This window comes from Myodes glareolus, chromosome 8, assembly GCF_982192425.1.
Source record: "Myodes glareolus chromosome 8, mMyoGla1.1, whole genome shotgun sequence".
In the NCBI taxonomy this organism is placed as follows: domain Eukaryota; kingdom Metazoa; phylum Chordata; class Mammalia; order Rodentia; family Cricetidae; genus Myodes; species Myodes glareolus.
Genome location: NC_142033.1, coordinates 14,291,156 through 14,310,428, shown reverse-complemented (window position 1 = coordinate 14,310,428; position 19,273 = coordinate 14,291,156). Strand labels below are relative to the sequence as shown.

General features: G+C 47.7%; 1 protein-coding gene across 1 annotated transcript; it reads right to left on the bottom strand.

Annotated features, from left to right (window-relative positions):
• Positions 1-1,631: 1,631 nt before the first annotated feature.
• Positions 1,632-5,524, bottom strand: Sowahb (sosondowah ankyrin repeat domain family member B). Its single transcript, XM_048426007.3, has one exon. It carries the CDS (start codon positions 5,235-5,237, stop codon positions 2,916-2,918), a length of 2,322 nt encoding a protein of 773 aa, XP_048281964.3. The 5' UTR covers positions 5,238-5,524; the 3' UTR covers positions 1,632-2,915.
• Between the last annotated feature and the right edge of the window lie 13,749 nt (positions 5,525-19,273).

Genomic DNA, 19,273 nt, shown 5'->3' with positions numbered 1-19,273 from the left:
AAATCAAAACCCTTTGCTTAAACACATGGGATGGTTGGTCTGGGCCATGGTATGTGCTTGTAATACCAGCACATGGGAGGCTGAGGTAAGAGGATCAGGAGGTCTAGGCCACCCTAAACATGAAACATTGTCTCTAAAAAGCAGAAAACGAAATGAAACACTATAGTAAGTCAGCGATTGTGAGGTCTGTGCACAGTATTCTGGGAACTCTAGTGAAGCAGCCACGCCTATAACTGGAGGTCTTCACCTTGAATCTTCTTTACAGGTTGTATTTGAGCTGTTTTTGTTTTGTTTTGCTTTGTTTTAGGGTTATGAGTAACCTTACCAAGAAGGTAGTAAGTTTGGGTTTCCAAGCTGAAGGTATCTAGGACAAAAACTGAGTGGGTAGGGCCTTGACCCTCAACCCACAGGTGTGGTGCCACCTGGGTGCAGGGAGAAGCCAGCAGAAGGCTGGAAGAGTATTCCTGCCTGAGCCCTCCCCACCTAGACTTTGCAACGTGAGCAAAAGGCTCTTTGACCCTGCCCTCCACTCTTCTGCCCTGACTCCAACCACCCCACCCCCCCCAGTACTGTGACCCTGTAAGAGAGTTCACCAAGTCAGGTACAACAGACACATGAACAAAGGCCTGAGGGAAGCGAGGAGCAAGTCCTGATAAGAGCCTGGGACTGTGTTCTGACCACTGAGCAACAGCCAGTGCCAGGGCTGTGTGGAGCCACACACAAGTAGCCGGCAAGAATGCGGAGGAACCAACAAAGCTGGTTTCTTGGGAAGGCCGGTATCACTCCTGGCGGGAACCAAGCCCTTCCTGCTTTCTCAGCCTAAGGGATTCTCTGTCCCTCTGTTTTTCTCTCTCTGTTTCTCTCTCTCTCTGTGTCTCTCTGTCTCTCTCTGTTTCTCTCCGTTTTTCTCTCTCTCTTTCAGAACACTTAGTTTTTACTTCTGGTATTCAGAGTGTTGTATTACATTAGTTTGCCCTCATTCCTGATACGTAGGCCTTCCACCACCCCCCCCTTGCCTACTATTACAAGCTTCTCTCTGGTGGAACTCTGTTTTGAAAGACACCTCGGGAACAAGTCGAGGTAGAAAGCAGCCAGGAACAAATAGTTTAAATTTTTAGCTTCTAGCAGAGAGAGATCATGTCCTGTTCATTTTATAAACCCCACAGCACGGTGTGAAATATTTGTTGGTTAAGCTGATCCAGTTGTGACGATCTGGCAAACCCACTGGTTCCTAAAAGAAGCTGTTTACTAGATTATTTACACAGACATCTATTTTGTAAACTTAAATTTTCATTTTACCAACCCCTGCTTTCTCTATCATGTTTTCTGATTTGATTTTCCAGGTTTGTCCTTTAGATAGGGGATGAAAAGGCTATGCAACTGGAAAAACTCCTAGAATTGATTGTTCTGCCTTTTTGGTTTAAAAATGGTAGGAGCTGGGAGAGGGACACTTGACTAATACACATGATGGCCAAGATTCTATCCCTAGAGAAACAGAGAGGGATGGAGAAAAGAAAGAGACTGAATTCAGCAAAACAAAGTTAAACTACAAAGAAACAGAAAGATTTGGTGATCGTCAAGCCCATTGTGTAAAAACATTAGCAATAATCAGCTGGGTACAATATAACAAATTATAATGATCCGCTGGTCTTTTAATGCAGGAAAATAACCAGAAGAAACACAAAAAATATCTTTAAAAAAATACAGCATCATTGCCACTACACATGAACATATTTCCATAAAAAAGTAATCTCTGATTGAACATTGAACTTTCCAGCCCTCTTTGGGATCACTGTTGGTACACTCCGCTGAGATTTCCAGAGTTGTCAGTCTCCAGCTTCAGCCAGGGATCTGCACTGATCAGTCTTCCTGAGACCGGGACACTTCCTGTTAGACATTCAGTACTTCAAGGCTAATATTTAATCTTAATTGGCAAAAAGTTTAGTGCAAATAAAGTTATACTTAGCTGCTTGACACAGTTCTGATGGTTTTAACCCTTACCGCTTCCCCAGAGCGACCCCAGTTCTCCTGAGTACCAGCTTTGACCTTGAAACCTATGACAGAGAAGATTCTGTTTGCTACACAGGCATTTTCCCTGCGGGATGAAGACTCTCAGTCATTATACAAGTAAAGAACCAAACTGCTTTTATACCTGGGAAGCTCACTTTGGATTGATACAAAAAAAAAATAATAACAAACAGAAATAAACAAACACAAACAGGGCAGGAATGGTGTCGTTTCTCTGGAGAATGGAGTCAAGGTCGTACTTGGTCTCTCGTGTCTGCTTCTCTGACCATCGGCGAAGATACCCAGAGAAGAAAGTCATCAGTTCACACCATAGATGCTGCTCACAGGAAGGCTCGGGCGCAGGACTGAGGGAATCACTTCAATCAAATTCTACACTCTCCAATAACAATTTTTTTCCACCGGTTGGAATGGCAAAAGGCACGTAAAGAAAGTGAAGCGAGGCCATCTGACTCCAAACTTGGTGCCTTCCACTCCGCCAAGGCGTATTCTGGAGATGAACAGAAGCCAGGGAGCTTCCTGCCAGAGAAGACTGCGAGGAGCTGCGTCAGTTCCGCCAACTGCCTCTCTTTGACGCATCTGCTCCCTTTCTAGTAAGGCCTGGCACTGCCTCCGAAAACACTGTGCCTTCCTGTGCCCAAACAGACTCAGGAGAGAGCGACCCTTCCAGAATTGAGTGCCTGGTTCTGCTTTTGTGTACATTTCATAGCCCAGACATATGAAACTTTAAGAAGTCGAGATGACCCTCGAGGACGGCATTTCACGGGTCCTTTCTCTTTACCAACCCCTAACAGTTTGTTTCCCCTGGGTTCTCTCACCTACTTAGTAGCTTCTGTGGGGGAGGGGGGGGGCGCGGGGGGAACTCTGCCTTCTGGAGAGACGAGCCCACCTCAGTCGCTGTACTCTTCTCTCTCCTTTAGAGTGTGGAATTTCTCATATTGGTTGGCCAATTTCCATTTGTTGTGTTGAGTTTTGAGTCTAGCAGCCAAGGAACTCTTCCGGGTGACATTTCTAGACACTTCCCGGTTCTTGACCTTCCTGGCTGGGGAGGAGCTTTGCACTAAGGGATATACAGGGAAGATGGGTTTGCCCCGGGGTGCACCCAGGAGCTGCCATGTTTCCCCAGTGACATTACCCGTCAGGTACTGCCATGGTTTCTTGCCACTGACGTCCCGGATATTCACCCGAGAAGCCAACCTTTGTACTAGCAATTTGATGACTCCTTGGTGGCCGTGAATAGCTGCAAGGTGCAGCGGGGTATAGCCGCAACTGGACCTCACGTTGACGTCGAGCGCAACCCCTGCCTTCTGGGCTCCAGAAATCAAGCGCTGAAGGGCATTCAGGTCACCATGCTTTGCTATCCAGTGCAAGGCTGTGTACCCCGTCAGGAAGTCTCTGTGCAAAGCCAACTGGGGGTCCTCCCAGAACAAAGCCTCCACACGAGGCCAGGAGCCACTGGCAAGCTTCACAATCCATTCATGTTCCCTGGCATCTAGGGGGACAAGTGGTGACCTGTGCTCAGGAGATCTGTGGGGTATCATGGCTGCAGATCCATCCCTGCAGGAGACCCACGAGGTGTGTGGCTGACCTGCCACAGCATTAGCGTCCGGTAATTTCTGTACCAAAACAATATCCACCCTTGGACTGGGCAGGGCTCCTGCCCTGGAAGTTTTCCTGGACCGAGGTGGGCGCCGGCTTCTTTTCAACAAGTCCTCATCAATATGCTCCTCATCAGAAGAGGAGGAGGATTTGATTCTCCCACTTCGAGTGCTCCTCCTGAAAGACCTTCGGAATTTGGGGGCTGGCCAGGGCGAAGCCTCTTGAGGGTTGTCTCCGAGGTTTTTAGCCACTGTTGGGACCTTCTGAGAACTGGGCGCATTCCCTCTATTCCTGAGGCTCCGCCGGATCTGACTGGGGCTGCCTTCAATTGAAGACACAGACAGGCCCTCAATAGGATCCCTGAGCTCTCCCCAAGAGGAAACTCTCAGGACGGGCTGCAGCCACTCTTCGGGGGTTCCAGGAGACTCTTTGGGTCCACTGCTGCTCTCCTCGCTGCCGTGGCTCTCTTGATCCACAAAGTCATTCAAATCCTGGAGGGACAGCTGACAACGAATGCTTCGAAAGACAGTGGGTGGAGGGTTCCCGGGCCAGGATTCTGAGGACTCATCAGGAACTACAGGAAGGAGAGAATGAAAAGACAGTTCGGGCTCTGGCAGCGCCAACTGCGTCTCCGAGACCCCAAAGGCGGTTTCCGAGGATAGCTGAAGGAAGTTGTCTGGCAACACCGACCAGGCGCGAGTGGGCCGCTGGTTCCCGGCCTCGGGCACCTGCGGGTATCTGGCTACCCACTCTCGAGTGCGCTGCTGCTGCTGCAGCTGCTGGGTTGAATGGTTCGGGAAGCCGGCAGTAAACAGCTCCAGCGGTTCACTGGAGGGAGCCGGGAGGGGCGGGAGCGCGGACGGGGACGTCGGGCTCCCAGCAGCCTCGATGGCAGCCGGAGGGCAGATAGGCGTCGCAGACACCGGTGCTCCGTCAGCCGACGCTCCTTCCCGCAGCCACCCGGGAGGTCCGAGGTCATCCCGAGCAGGCGCGGTGAACTCCGGCTCCTCGCATGAGGCCGCGGGGTCCTCGAGATCTCCGGGAAGGGGCTGTCCCGCGGGGTCCCCCCAGCCATTCTGCTGGCATTCCCAGCAGCAGCGACCCTGCGTCTCCACCGCCGCACACCTGCCTCTGGTCTGAGCAGCCTCGGGCCCCGGGGGCGTCCGGCTCGGGCTATTCCTCGGGCTGTCCCTCGGGCTATGATGTGCCCGGGTCGCCTCCCGCGCGCTGCTGCCCGCTAGTTCATCGCCACCTGAGTCCACTCGGGTCGCCGCACCTGCCGGCGGCTTCTGTGCCTCCGGGTCACGCGGGCGGCGGCGGCCCCGCTGCGGTCCCTCTGCAGCGGTGGGTCGCTGCAGGCCTTCTTCCCCCAGCAGGTCCCTGTACCTCCTCTTGAGCACCACGTACTTGGTGCCGTCGGGGTCCTGGCGCACTGCGGCCACAGAGTTCACGAAGCCCTTGAAGAGTTCGCGACGCTGCTGCTGCTGGCCGGGAGGCACGTGAGGGTCGCGCAGGAAGCCCTTGAAGTGTTTCAACAGCTCCGTGTTACGCACTCGGCCCCCGGCCTGGCACAGAAAGTCCAGCAGTGCCTCCTGGCTCAGTTCTCCGGCCATCGCTGCCAGGTCCCTGGTCCCCGGGGCGGCTGCGTCTCGAGCTCCCAGCGCACTCCCACTCCGACAGAAACCCGGGCCCGGCGTGTGTCACCTGCGCCCGGGGCGGCGCCACCCGCCTCCATCAGCCGCAGAGACCGGCGCCGCCCGCATCCCCGAAGCGCTTCGGGAGGGCCGAGGGTCCCCAGGGTCAGGTGCCCAGGCTGAGTCCCCGCGCGCAGCCCCGGTGGCAGAGGGCGGCTCCCAGGCCGCCCCTGAGCGACGCTGGCCTGTGGCAGCCGGTCCCCGCAGCGAAAGTTCCCGGGATAGGTCGGAGTCGGTTTCACCTGCGCGCTGGCTACGCCTCCTGGGCTCTGGGGGAAGGGCCCGGCCCGCCTCCTGTACCTCCGCCCTCTGATGTGTGCCCCCCCCCCACCGCCACCCATCCTGGGTGAGTCAGGCTGGTCCACCTGGGGACAGTGCTGGGAGGTGAGGCCGGGGGCGAACGGCTCTGCAGGACGCCCAGGCTCCCCGGGCCCGGGAGGTGCAAGGCAGGTAGGCGACCGGTTGTCCCTCAGAGTGCCCTCCACACAGGAAACAAAAGCAAAAGGAGGTCGGCTCCCTTCCTCTCTCCCCGCGGCACAAGTTACAGCTCACGCGGGTGGGGGTCCAATAGACAGGCTCTCCACTGTTTCTCTTTATTGACGCGGTCTAGGGAGTGGCTTGGGGTTCCCAGTGGCAGGTTTGGGACCCGAACTCCACCTTGGTCTTGACCAAATCTTTTCTGGTTTGGCGGTACCGAGGTACTGGGAAGGCCTCTCCCGGGGCACAGGCTTCAAGGAGTTCAAATGCACCTCCCTAAATCTGTGCTGAGAGCGAAACCACTGAAAGCTACACCCAAGGTTGGTTTCTGCCTTTCTTTTTCCTGCATTATTGTCTTACAGTTACAGTGCAGGGGGAGGGGGATTCTCCGTCAGGGAGTTTATTGCCTGGGGAGCCAAAAACAATAGGAATTGTGTCTCCCCTGCTAAGGTATTTGATACCCAGGGCTGTTTTGTTTTTTATTTAGTCTAAGATTTGTGAACAGAAGAGACTCGTTCCATCTGTTTCATATTGACCACTTGATGAAATCTTTACTCTGAGAATGGAAGTTTTCCTCCTCGCGTTTAAAATGTTGAACACGTGACAAAGGCCTGCGTCCACCCCAGGCTGAATGTTAGCTGGATCTGTGGAAGGACTGTGTGGTCCACCCTGATCCAGAGCCTCTTCTAGAGTGGTGCTAAGTATTTCCTTGGCGTCTTCTGAGGAGGGGAGAGTTAACTTACAGTGCGTTCTCTCTTTCTCAGCAGCAGCTGCTACTGCCCTCCGTTTCTGTCTGGTCTGGGTGCCTCTCCGTTATCTTGAATCCGTTTGCATGCTGTGCTTTATCTACAGGATCTGTCTTTGTCGCACCAAGCGCCCTCCTATCTCTGCGCGGCTGGTTGCAGCTGCCCCTCCCCACCTTTCCCCAACTGCCAGCGCAAATGCCAGCGTCAGCATCCTCCCGTGACAGCCACATTTCTAGCGATAAACTCCATTTTCTCTCTCCCTGGCATTTGACACCTTTCTCCTGTTCTCATCTCTTACTCCGCTTTGTTTTGCAGCTCTGGATCCTTCACTAAGAATATCTCGAGTATGTCGGTCCTACAATAGTCAACACACTTTGACATGGACATTTTCTACCCCACCCCCACCCCCCACCCCTCCAGCAATGAGGATAGAATCCAGGGCCTCATTCCTGCTAGGCGCTGTCACCACTACAGACCATTCTCAGTGATTGCCCGATAGGCCACATTGAAAGTGCTTGATTTAAAATCTCAACAGTATCCTGGTACTTTTCCATGAATGACTTGGAATCTTTAAATTATCTAGGTCAGAAAGAAGGACTGTCTATTTGGGGCAGTTTCTAGAATGGAAATCCATAGTGGGTTGCCATGGAGAAACCGTTCCCACTGATGTCTTCATATAACGCTGAGACCCCTACAGTAATCATTCAAGCCAATGTTTTCTGCTCAACTTCGGCTCTCGTAGTTATTTGTTGGGGCTCAGTGGGATTTGTAGGTGTGGGAGGGATCCAAATGGAAACCTCAGGGGGGCAAGTCAGGAGAAGCCCTCTTTGGTGACTTGCACACACATATATATGTTGAGTTGCACAAGCGGCCAAGAGGTAGAATGGGGGTCCCAACTTCCAATACTTTAAGATAAGAGGGGCAGATGTTAAAAGTTTTGACACCATTCACCTTCAGTTAGGGATAGAATTACTAGGTCCACAGTTGGTTTGGTTTCTGGATACCCAAGTGGTTTAGTGTCCTCTTGTCTTAAGGTAAGGGGGTAGTTAGCTGGAAGGCTCTACATCTTATATAAGGGCATCTCCCTGCTTTCCTCATATGTAGTTCATTGTTTCCAAAGGTATTTATTTCTTGGCTACATTGCTGGGCACTGTTAGAAGTGGGTATATAGAAAGAAGAATGTTGATATATATATATGGAACTCTGTGTTGCTGTTAAAATACCAGAGAAATGACATGGGTTTGCACGCTACCTAATTTAGGGACAGCATGTACCATAATCTGAGGTCCAGGGGTTACAGGAAGCAAGAGCTCAGGCTTGGCTCAGTGAGTGACCACTTGCATTTTAAAAAGGTAAATGAGACCTTTAAGACCGAAGACACTTCTGGGCAGAGGGCTCTGGCTTCACTCAAATATTTTAAGGAATTAGCTGCAAATATAGCTGCTTGACTTTAAGGTAGAGGGGGTGCAGATGTGTAGAAAGGTGGGGGCCAGAGGAGGGAGAGTTAGAGGAAGGGGATAGGCAACCCCTGTCTCCAAGGCAGAGAGCCTTTTAAGAATTTCCCAGAGTTGCAACCAGATCAGATTTGCACTTTAGAAAGATCTGATAGTAAACACTAATTTAGAATTATGGCTAAAAAAGCGCATGTATCGGAATGAATAAAAAAGGACACCCTGCACAGCTGAATTTAACCAAACTGAAGACTGCATCGGGGATATTAACACTAAAAGAAGTACCTCTTAAAATACAAGAATTTCAAAATAAATAGATACATAAGCCTTGTGCATGCCTTTAATCTTAACACTCAGAAGGAGGAGGCAGATGGATCTCAGTGAATTAATTCCAGGTCAGCCTGGGATACACAGCAGAATTCTAGACCTGCTGAGGCTATATAGAAGAAAGGGATGGGGGAGGAGAGAAGGAATTGCAGGATGTAAAAATAAAATATTTCTTTAAAGAAAAAAAATGAGTTGGGTGGTGGTGGTATACACCTTTAATCCCAATACTCAGGAGGTTGAGGCATGTGAATTCCTAAATTCGAGGCCAACTTGGTCTACCGAGTGAGTTTCAGGATAGCCAGGGCTACACAGAAAAACCCTGTCTTGAAAAACAAAAGAACGAAAGAAAGGAAGAAAGAAAGAAAGGAAAGAAAGAAAGAAAAAGGAAGAATATGTACTGTGTATTGGGGGTTAGATTTGAGGACTACTTGAGAGCAGTGTGGCCTTACTGTTTCTTATTACCTTAATAATCTTACAATCATTTGACTAGATGAGAATATGTTATTTTTTCATATGAAAATGACACTTAAGAGCAACAAAGTAACAAGGCTGTATATGTCGGTGCACCTCTCTAATCCAGGGAGCAGGAGCAGGCAAATGGGAATTGTGAGTTGAGACCATCCTGGGCTAAACAACCAGACCACCTCTCCAAAGCAGGGGGGTGGGGAGAAGAAGACAGAGGGAGGGGAGGGCGGGGGAGGTTAAGCTACAACAGGAAGAAGCATCCAGATGCTGCTGAGATGCCCAGGAAAGAGGTGAAAAATGTTTGAGTTCAGGCAGAAGCTGAGAAAGGTGGACAGATGGATTCAAGAGATACTTAGAAGGTGAATTTAATAGGACCTGGCACCAGAGTCCATCAGCGAATGATGAGCAAGCTTGGCAAGCTCCTGAGTAGCTGAGAGGTGGTTGGCACCATCTCTCTGCTTGGAGAGAAATAGGAGAAAAGGTAGTTTGTGGAAATACATAAAGATGGTGAATTCAACTCGGGGCATATTAAATTTGAAGGGCCATAAAAATAGAAACATCTAGAAGATAGCTGGCAATATAAATTTAGGTCACCAAAGGTATGACATTCACATCCATAAATGGTCATTTAGACCACGGGAGAGAAAATTAGTTAACAAGATACAGGCAGGAGGGCAGAAGGAAGAGACCAAAATGGCAATTCCCAGAGAGAAAGAGGAAAAGCCTTCTGTGGGGACTTGGAAGGGACCTGGAGAGGGAGAGGAACACCTGTGTCTCACAAGAGCCGGAGCAGGAGGGACAGCTTTCTGGAGACAGTGCCAAGGCTGATAAGAAAGGAAATAGGACCAGAGCTGGCAGGTCACCGGGGCTGATCTGGAACAGTGTCAGAACAGTGACAGGGACGGGGACAGGTCGTAGAAACCTGAGGGGTGGGTACCGTCAGAGAGTGGGTAGGGGAAACTGACCTACCTACTCTCCCCTGGGGAAAAGGGAAGAAGGCAGATGTAGATACAGAGCGCATCATCAAATCACAGGACCTAGGTTTTCATCTTCTAGGACAGGGTGTGATCTTGTGTGTGTGCTGAGGGAAACAAGCCAAGGGAGGCAAAGCGAAGATCTAGAGCCGGGTGAATAATTGATCAGTAGGAAGTGGGGGTGCCACTGGAGTCCAGAGTTCAGGGGGAGGAGAGAACCACGCCCCCCATTGAAAACAGATAGAGGAGAAGGGGCGCAGCTCAATGGCAGAGCCCTTGGCTCCATTCCCAGTCTGGGAACCAAAGACAAGAAAAGAAAACCAGAAGGGAAGGAGGTATTACATTTGGCGGCTTGGGATGTCACTTAGTTGGTAGAATGCTTGCATAACCTGCATAGGGTGTTTGAGACCCAGCACTGTATAATCCAGGCATAAACTTAGCATGATATGTGCCTGGAAACCCAGTACTGTGGAAGTGGGGACAGGAGGATCAAAAAGTCAAAGTTATCCTTGGCTATGTAAAGAGTTTGAGGCCAGCCTGGGCTACATAACTGAGTGGGAGGCATCTATGTCTCTTCTCCTGCCATGCCCCCAGCCTTTATCTATTTGTCAAATATTTATTGAGGGTCTACCAGATGTATATATTGGGGAACTGAGAGTATAATGGTGAACCCAACAGGCAGAACCTTAATTCTCCAGAAACCCAGATGTCAGTGGGAAAGAGAGTGGCAATATACATAACACAGATGGAAAAGCCCACTATTGGAAGTGCTCAGACACAAAAATCAACTGATAAAGTGGCAAGCAAGGGCGAACAGGGAAAGACAGTTAGAGAAACAGGCAGAAACCACGTGACGGAGAGGGAGGAGGAGCAGCCTGGAAGAGCACTCCCCATCACAGAGATCTCTGGGTGTCTCTGTCTTTGTGCCCCAAGTCATATATACACACACAGGAGTTAACTCTCTTGCAACATTAGAGCTTAAACATTGGAAACGGCAGTATTGACAAAGCCCCTCTCCCTTGGAGTCTTTGGGGACATCTTTCTTTTCCTCTCCTAGCCTTGGGAATGGCTGTCATTTGACTCATTAAATGGGAAACGGAGAAGTTCAAGAATGTCTTTTTATTGCCTTCCCTTCTCTCTTCATTCCAGCTAGCTTAAATTTCCTTCAAGATTTGACTCAGCTATCACTGACTCCAGGGATCTACCCACACCCTCTGTCCCAGCTTTCTCTATCTTTAGTGATGTGTTAGGCTTGTGGTATTGGCTGACTACAGTGTAAGAACTAACCATGGCTAGCAATACCTTAAGACTTATTTGGGTTTGCATATTTTCTTTTACAATTTATACTTCTGCTTGTATAATTCATATAACACTGGTTCAAGTATTGAGCAGCTTTTTGTTGCTATAACAAAAATCTCTAAGAAAATAACTAAAAAGAGGAAAGGTTCAATTTTGGCTCATGGTCCATGGCTGCCTGGGCCTCTGGCTTTGGGCCTGAGGCAGGGCTGAATTTTAAGATGAAAAGCCCATTATGGCGCAAATCTGGTTATAACAAATTAGAATGTTAATGTTAGCAACTTCTTGTCTTTATTGATTACATGGCGAGCACATGAATGCCACGGGCTTTTATTTTTAAGTGAAGCTATGGGTGGTGACATCTTAGTCACCAACTAAACATGATATTAAAATTTGATATTTATATACTATGGTTGGCACGTATCTGAGGAGAACCGAGGATACTAATTTAGCATGCTATTAATAAGTCTGGCAGCCCAAAATTCCTTGGCAAACACACTTAGGCAGATAATTGGATTTCCCCCAAATTTCAAAGGCTAATTTCTTTTTTCAAGATGCAATATTTTTATTGTCTTAGAGGATTTCATGTAATATACTTGGATCATACTCATTCCCTACCCCTTTCTGCCCCCTTAACTCCTCACAGACATGTGCCCACCTCTCCATTCCTACCTCTCTTCTTAAATTTTTATCCTTAAAAGCTAATTTCTCACGGCATATCAATTATCATGTTGAGGTAGCTGAGGTACTGCCTACAGTTTTTATTGCTATATAATTATAAATGGGTGCTCTTCTTTTTCCCAATGAGGGTGGCCAGTGAGAAGGCTGACCCGGATAAAGCCACTTCCTCCCACCTGCTGACCTGAGTTCGATTCCCCAGACCCTCATAGGAAAAGGAAGGAACTGATTCCCCAGCATTATCCTCTGGCCCACGCATTAAGCTTCACAGGGGAGCTACAGGTAAAGTATGGTCAACAAACAGAAATACAGCAAGACCGTTGAGAAGCTGCCTGACATTCATACAAACATCCACTAGGACCTGGCTCAGCAAAGAATGTCAGAAACCAATGGTGACATTGAAATTGCAGCCTCTTTCCCACAGATCCACGGGCAGCCCAGAACTGGTGCAGAAGCAATTGTCATTTGCCCAGACTCCTGCTATTTTGTGTTCTATCTCAAGTGGGGTTTCCACGCGAGAGCCTAACTGGCTGTCGCAGCATGGGTCACCGTATCCATACTCCAGCCGGTAGGAAGAAAGGGAGGCAGAGTGGAGGACAAAGCTGATGTCTGGAAGAAGTTGCACACAGTCAGACATAAAGGTGCGTGCTTATAACCTTGACTCCTGGGAGACTGAGACAGGAAAATCATGATTTTAGGCTGGACTAGAATACACACCAAGCTCTACCATAGCCTGGAATACAAAGTAAGACCATGTCTCAAATATATTAAATGTATATATTAAATGTATAACATATGTTATGTATAAGATATATATATAAGATATGTAAATTTGTTTTAAATTTTATTATTTCTCTGTGTGTAAGAGATGGATATATGTATTGCACGTACATGTGTGTGCATGCTGGTCAGAGGTCAGTTACATACATGGTTCCCTCATTCTACCTTTACCTGTGTTTCAGGGCTCAAACTGAGCCCCAGGGATTAAACTAGGGTTTCCAGGCTTACGTGACAAGCAACCAAGCCGTCCCGTCAGTCCCAAAAGATGCTTTACAAAATAAATTAAAATGAAAAAATAGTTGCATACAACACTGCTGATCACATTCCAATGTTCAGAGTGTAATCTCACGGCCACGTGTAGGTGGGGAGGAAGGCTGGAAAGAAAACCCCTTTGTTCTGGGTAGACATGTCCTCACTTAAAGACAAGAAGTGTGTTATTTCAAGACTGGCTTTATCACCTGAAGCACTATAGGCCTCTTGGGCAGGTCAAGTCTTTACTGAATGACATCATCTTGAATATTTCAGGTCTTTTTTCCCTCTAGGGCCCAGACACCTAAACATCAATCACAACCTCTCTGCCGTAGTATCGACTCCTATACACTTACTTTACCCATAGGGAGTGGCACTACCATCACATGCCCAGTGTGTCACTTTCTCGGGGAGAATCTCTGCAGCCGTGTGCGGAGTCAGAATTCTTGGGTGACCCTTCCCCTGTACTTACACAGATGAGAAACCAGGTCAGTGTCTGACCCAGGCTAAGTCAAATAAAATCTTATCCCAGATTTTAAAAATCAGGACCGAGGGGAGACGTTTTAGTTCCTCTGTGAGACAGAAGACCTGTGCCATCAGCACATTGCTGGCGGGGAAGAGGGACCGATCCTTTGGAAAATAATGGGGCCTCTCTCCAGAGACTCAAATGGTATAGTAGCTGCACTCCTGGCTCTATGGGTTAGTCAGTTAGTTAGTGTTAGTCAGCTAGTTAGGGTTAACCAGCTGGTTAGTTAGCGTTTACTCCTTACTTTATCTGTTTAGTTGGCTTTGCGTATTTGTAGGCAGGATGCTCGTGAACTTGTGTGTAGGTGGAGGCCCGAGGTTGATGTTGACTGTCTTCCTTAACCTCTCTTCACCTTCCTTTCTGAGACTGGGTCTCTCAGGAAACCTGGAGCTTGCTGATTTGGCTAAATAGGCTGGTTAGCAAGCCCCAGGGACCCTACTGGTGCCAGCTCCTCAGCACTAAGGCATGTTCCTCTGCACCTGATGGCATTTTCCTGTGATGCTGGGGATTGAACTCAGGTCCTCGGGCTTCTGCAGCAATCACTTTCCTGAATGAGCCACCTTTCCAGTCCTGGTTAGAGTTTGTCTGTAGCTCACAGTTTCTGCAGACTCAGCCAAAGGTCAGTTGGCCCTGGTGCCTTTGGGCCTGTGGTGATGGTGGATGTGTAGAGGAGCAGGCTGCAGGGTGAGCAGGAAGCAAAGAGAGCTGGAATGGGGCTGTTCTCAAGGGCACACTCCCAGTGACCTTCACCCCTTGAAGGTTCTACCAGTTCCCGATAGTGACAGTTTCATGGCAGGGAGTGTGGCTGATTTCCAGAGATAGTTTTCAGATACTATTATATACGGATGGTGTATACTTTAGATATATATCATTATATCCAAACTGTGGTATGGATTCCTTATACCAGTGTTTCTCAACATTCCTGTGACCCTTTAATATAGTTCTTCATGTTGTGGTGACCACCAACCATAAATTATTTTCATTGCTACTCCATGACTGTAATTTTGCTACTGTTATGATTTGTAATGTAAATATCTGTGTTTCCCGATGGTCTTAGGTGACCCCTGTGAAATGGTCATTGGAATCCCCAACGAGGTCGTGACTCACAGGTTGAAGCCCACTGCCTTAAACACACTACGACATGGAGGGAACCTGAAGAAACACGCTAGGTGAAAGAAGAAATCTCATACAACCGCACATTATAGGGTTCCTGTTATGTGATGTGTGGGAAACAAAGAAAACCCCTAAACCGGGGTAGATTCCTGGTGAGTGAGAAGGATGAGGAGGAGTAAGTGGTTCCAACAGCTCCTGGCCAATTTCCCCACTACCTAGCCTTAAGAAACTCCCGTCATATTAGGGAAAACTAAATAGGCCACATGAACAAACACACACAAGTCCATAACTTCAATTTATTATAATTTATTATTTGTGTTTTGTGAGCATTGGTGTTTTGCTAGTATGTATGTCTGTGTGACGTTGTCAGATCTCCAGAACAGGAGTTACAGACAGTTGTGAGCTGCCATGTGACTGCTGGGATTGAACCTGGGTCCTCTGGAAGAGCAGTCTTAACTGCTGAGACATCTCTCCAGCCTCCCCCCCTCATAACTTCAGTTTTTAAGACGTGAAGTGTATCACACATGCTGTTTTGAACTACAAATTGGCAAATGGGTATTGAGGGGTTTTGTTGTTGTTTGTTTTGTTTCTCTGTGTAGCCCTGGCTATCCTAGAACTCACTCTGTTGACCAGGCTGACCTCAAGCTCGTAGAGATCCACCTGCCTCTGCTTGCTGACTACTGGGATTAAAGGTATTCTTCATCACCACCCAGCAAAATATTGATTTTTTTAATGTAAAAACAGGCCTGTGTGGGCCCATTGCCAATTGCGTGGTCAGAGGTCCACGTTATTGCTATCATGTTATTCCTACCCCACAGTAAGCTTGTGTGTGTGTGTGTGTGTGTGTGTGTGTGTGTGTAGTATTTTTACTATTTGGAAATTTCACATCATGAATTCCAATCACATTTACTTCCTAGTCCTCCCAGATCCACCTCCTCACCTTTGTGACCTCCCCCAGAAGAGGAAGGGGAGGAAGAGAAGGAAGAAGAGGAGAAGGAGCAAGTCTAATTTGTATTGTGCCTATATTCACTTGAGCATGGGCAAACTCCCGTGGCCAGCTCCTAAGCGTGATTGCTAGGATTTAACAAACCACCCATCTGTATTTGCTATGTCCCTCCTGTTCCTCCTAAAGTCCTTGCAAACTCTGGAGACTTTTTTCATTTCTCTATGACTTCTGGAGTCAGCAGGTGTGTCCTTTGTCATCCCTACTTAAGTCCCTTCCTGCCTTGTCTGAACTTGTGACAATGCAGTGACTCAGAATAGACCTTTAGTCTGGCTCAAAAATGAGTCAGTCACACCAGGAAGGCTGTGGACATGACTAGAGGGTTGGGCTGTCAGCTGCCGGACGATGAGTTGCTTTTCTTATCACTGTGACAAACAAAGGGAGAGAGGATCGGGTCTGGCTGATGGTCTCAGGGAATATGGTTCATCAGGTGAATGGAGGGTATCTCTCAGTAGTTGCGGGAGCTTTAGGCGGTATCTCCTCCCCAAAGTTTAGTGGATTAGAAAGCAGGGAAGGGGAAATAGACAAGATCTCCTGAGTAAATTGGGAGCATGGTAGAGGGAGGGGAAGGAGAGTGAGGAGGGGGAGAAATAAGAAAGCAAAGAAATGGCTCAGAAGCAGAGCCACGCCCAATACCCATCCCCAGTGGCCTAAGTCCATAGGTTGGTCCCTAGCCCTGGAGGTTGGCTAACCTCCCCAAACAGCAAACACCATGAGCCTGCAGGCCACATTTCACAGTGGCGTCATCGCGCCCGCTTCTGCCTCTAGGGAGGGAAGAGGGGTCAAAGAATGAGTCCAGTCCCATGGTTAGCAGTTAATTAAGCTTCCTAATCGATGCCATGCAATGTGGACAGGGGTTATGTCACACACCTAGGGACAGAACTGCCACCTCTCCTCAGGCTTCATCTAAATTGCCTTTAATATGAGACTTTCTAAATCTGGGCACAGTGCACACACCTGGTACCTCAGCAAAAGCAGGGGAATCAAGAACTCCAGGCCAGTTTTCTCTATATAACATGTTTAAGTCTAGCCTGGGCTACAAGAGACCCTAGCTCAAAATAGTAACAGCAATAAAAAGAACACAAGAAGGAAAACCAGAACGACACAAAACAATCGTGTCCTCTGCAAGTGCTCTTAATCCTCTGAGCCATCTCTCCAGTCCCAGGATCAACATTAAAAATGACTTACTTTGTGTGCAGGGGTGGTGTGAGGGAGTCCATTCTCTGCTTCCTCCATCCCTGGGGATCAAACTCAGGTTCTCAGGGTTGGCAATGGGCACCTTTTCCCACTGAGCCATCTCTCCTGCCCTTGACAATTATTTAAAGTCTTTTGTTTTGTTTTGTTTTGTTTTTTGAGTCAAGGTTTCTTTGTGTAACAGTCCTAGCTGTCCTGAAACTTGCTTTGCAGCCCAGACTGGCCTTGAACTCACCAAGATATGCCTACCTATGCCTTCCAAGCGCCGAGATAAAGGCACGCACCACCACTGTCAGGCTGAGCTAAGTCATTCTTAACTTTACAAATGCTACAAGGTATATAATAAACAACAGTAAAAACCAACAAACAACTGTCTCTTCTTATTGTTCTACTGACCCCATCAAAGGTAATGAATCTGGTTTACAGGAAATTGTCTTGAGGTGTAGACCTGGCTGAAGGCTTAGTCAGCTGCTTGATTCAGTTTTCTCCCATCTGGAGTGAGCCTGCAGGGAACTTGAAACAAAATAGCCACTGCTGTGGAGTGCCTAGGCTTGGCCCTCTGCGGGTAACAAACTCTATTTCCTTCAATTGAAATGGTCTTTACATCGTTTCTTTTAGAGGAATTATTGTTTCCACACTTGCTCCCGTCCTTGTCTTCTACCTGGCTGCCTGTTATTCAACTTGTTAAATTTTGTTTCCGGCCAGGCTCCCAGACCACACCGGTTGAACTAAAACTCAAAGTGGAGGCATTCTTTTTAAAGTTCTATGCAATGAAACTGAAATTAGATTGCTCTCAGAACTTTTGAGACACCAGGAGAGATAGAATAAATAGCCATTTCCCCCAAAAGAACAATTCCTCTTGGCATATAGTTTCCCCTGCACTAACCCTCGCCTCTCCCCTTGATAAAGAGTAGGCTGCTGTGAAGCAATCCCTTGGTGGGGGTGGGGGGGGGGTGGTTTTTCTCTTCCTTTGTTTCCCTGTTCCTGATTGAAAGGAAAGTGACTTTAAAATAACCCACTCTGACCTGGGCCTCTAGTGAGATTGGTAGAGCACTTTGATCAACATGCCTCAGGCCCTGCCTCCATCCCAAGCACCACATAAAACCACATTTGTTGGCACATCTGTAATCCCAACATTCAAAGAGTGGAGGCAGGGGGATCGGAGACTAACCTCCAGTCTCAACTGCAGCATCCCGCACTGAGAGAAGCAGACCAACCAGATAAGAGACTCTGTGCATCAGGTCCTTTTTTGAGGCCACCATCCAGCTCCCAAATCATGACGCAGAGACTTATTATCAGTTTTGAATGCTTGGCCTTGTTTAGGCTCATTTCTGGCTAGCTCTTTTAACTTAAACCAACCTGCTTCTCTTTAGCTCCCTTTTGCCTCAGGACTTTTTACCTGTTATTTCCGTATAACTTACTTCCAGCACTCCTTTGTCTGACCAGCCAACTTCTTGTCCCTCCTTCTCTCCTCCCCCCTTGTTTCTCCTCTTCTCTGCCTAGCTGTCTCCTCCTATAGACCCTGCCTATTTTTCTCTGCCTAGCTATTGACCATTCATATTTTAATTAGACCAATCTGGTGCCTTAGGCAGGCAAGGCAAAACAAATGCAACACAGCTCTGCATAATTAAACAAATACACCATAAACAAAAGTAACACACCTTTTCACAGTTAAAGCAATATTCCGCAGTAACACATCTTTGCCTAGTTAAAATAATAATCCATAACAACCCTGTCTTTAAAAATGAATTAAACATCTCTGCTCTGCCCATTGCATTAAAACACCTGTTCTGCTTTGCGGAGTGAAAGTATTACCAGATTCTAGAATCATAAAAAAAGCCGTTTAAGATATGCAAGCCAAACTGTTTAATTTTGACCTTAAGACATCCTTCACTCCCTCATAGGAAGGACATTAGAAAAGCATACCATGAATAGCGCAGTGGCAGAAATACTTTAAAGACTTTAAAAATATTTTAAAAGACTTTAAATGAACAAGAAATAGTTCGTTATAAGGAAATGACATCTCTCTAGGAACATGGAGAAAGGGCTGTTGCTTTTGTACCCTTAGGGCATGGGCAGCCAAATGAAGGAACACTTTCAGATTTGGAGAAGGAGGAAACGTCAAACCAACTCCTGAGGCACAACACAGACTAAATATTTGCAAAGTGACCATTTTAAAATAGGTTTCTAAAACTAGTTATTTTTTATTTTCTGTGTAGGGTGTTTTGTGTACACAACTCTGTGTATGCAAGCATGCCTGGTACCTGTGGAATCCAGAAGGCCATAAGAGGGTGTTAGAACCTCTGGAGCTGAGGTTACAGGGGGCTGACAGCTGTAAGCCACCATGTAGCTACTGGGATTGGGACCCTCCTCTTCTGGAAAACAGCCATTGCTCTTAATGAACGCTGTACCCACAATAAAGATTTTGAGAAGATGAATCAGATGTGGTGATGCACAACTTTAATCCCAGCACTCGGGAAGTAGAGGCAGGCAGAACTCTGTGAGTTCGAGGCCAGCCTGGTATATACTGGGTTCCAGACCAGCCAGGATTACATAGTGAGAAACTGTCTTAAAAAAAAAAAAAAGAAAAGGTAAAGACATAAAGTGTAAAAGAGGCACTGAAGGCAAGAGAGGATGGAGTCTTCCTTTTGAGGCATAATATCCTTATTATTGGAA

Excerpts from the sequence above, each read along its gene's own strand:
- Sowahb (XM_048426007.3), bottom strand. The coding sequence starts at position 5,237 with ATGGCCGGAGAACTGAGCCAGGAGGCACTGCTGGACTTTCTGTGCCAG.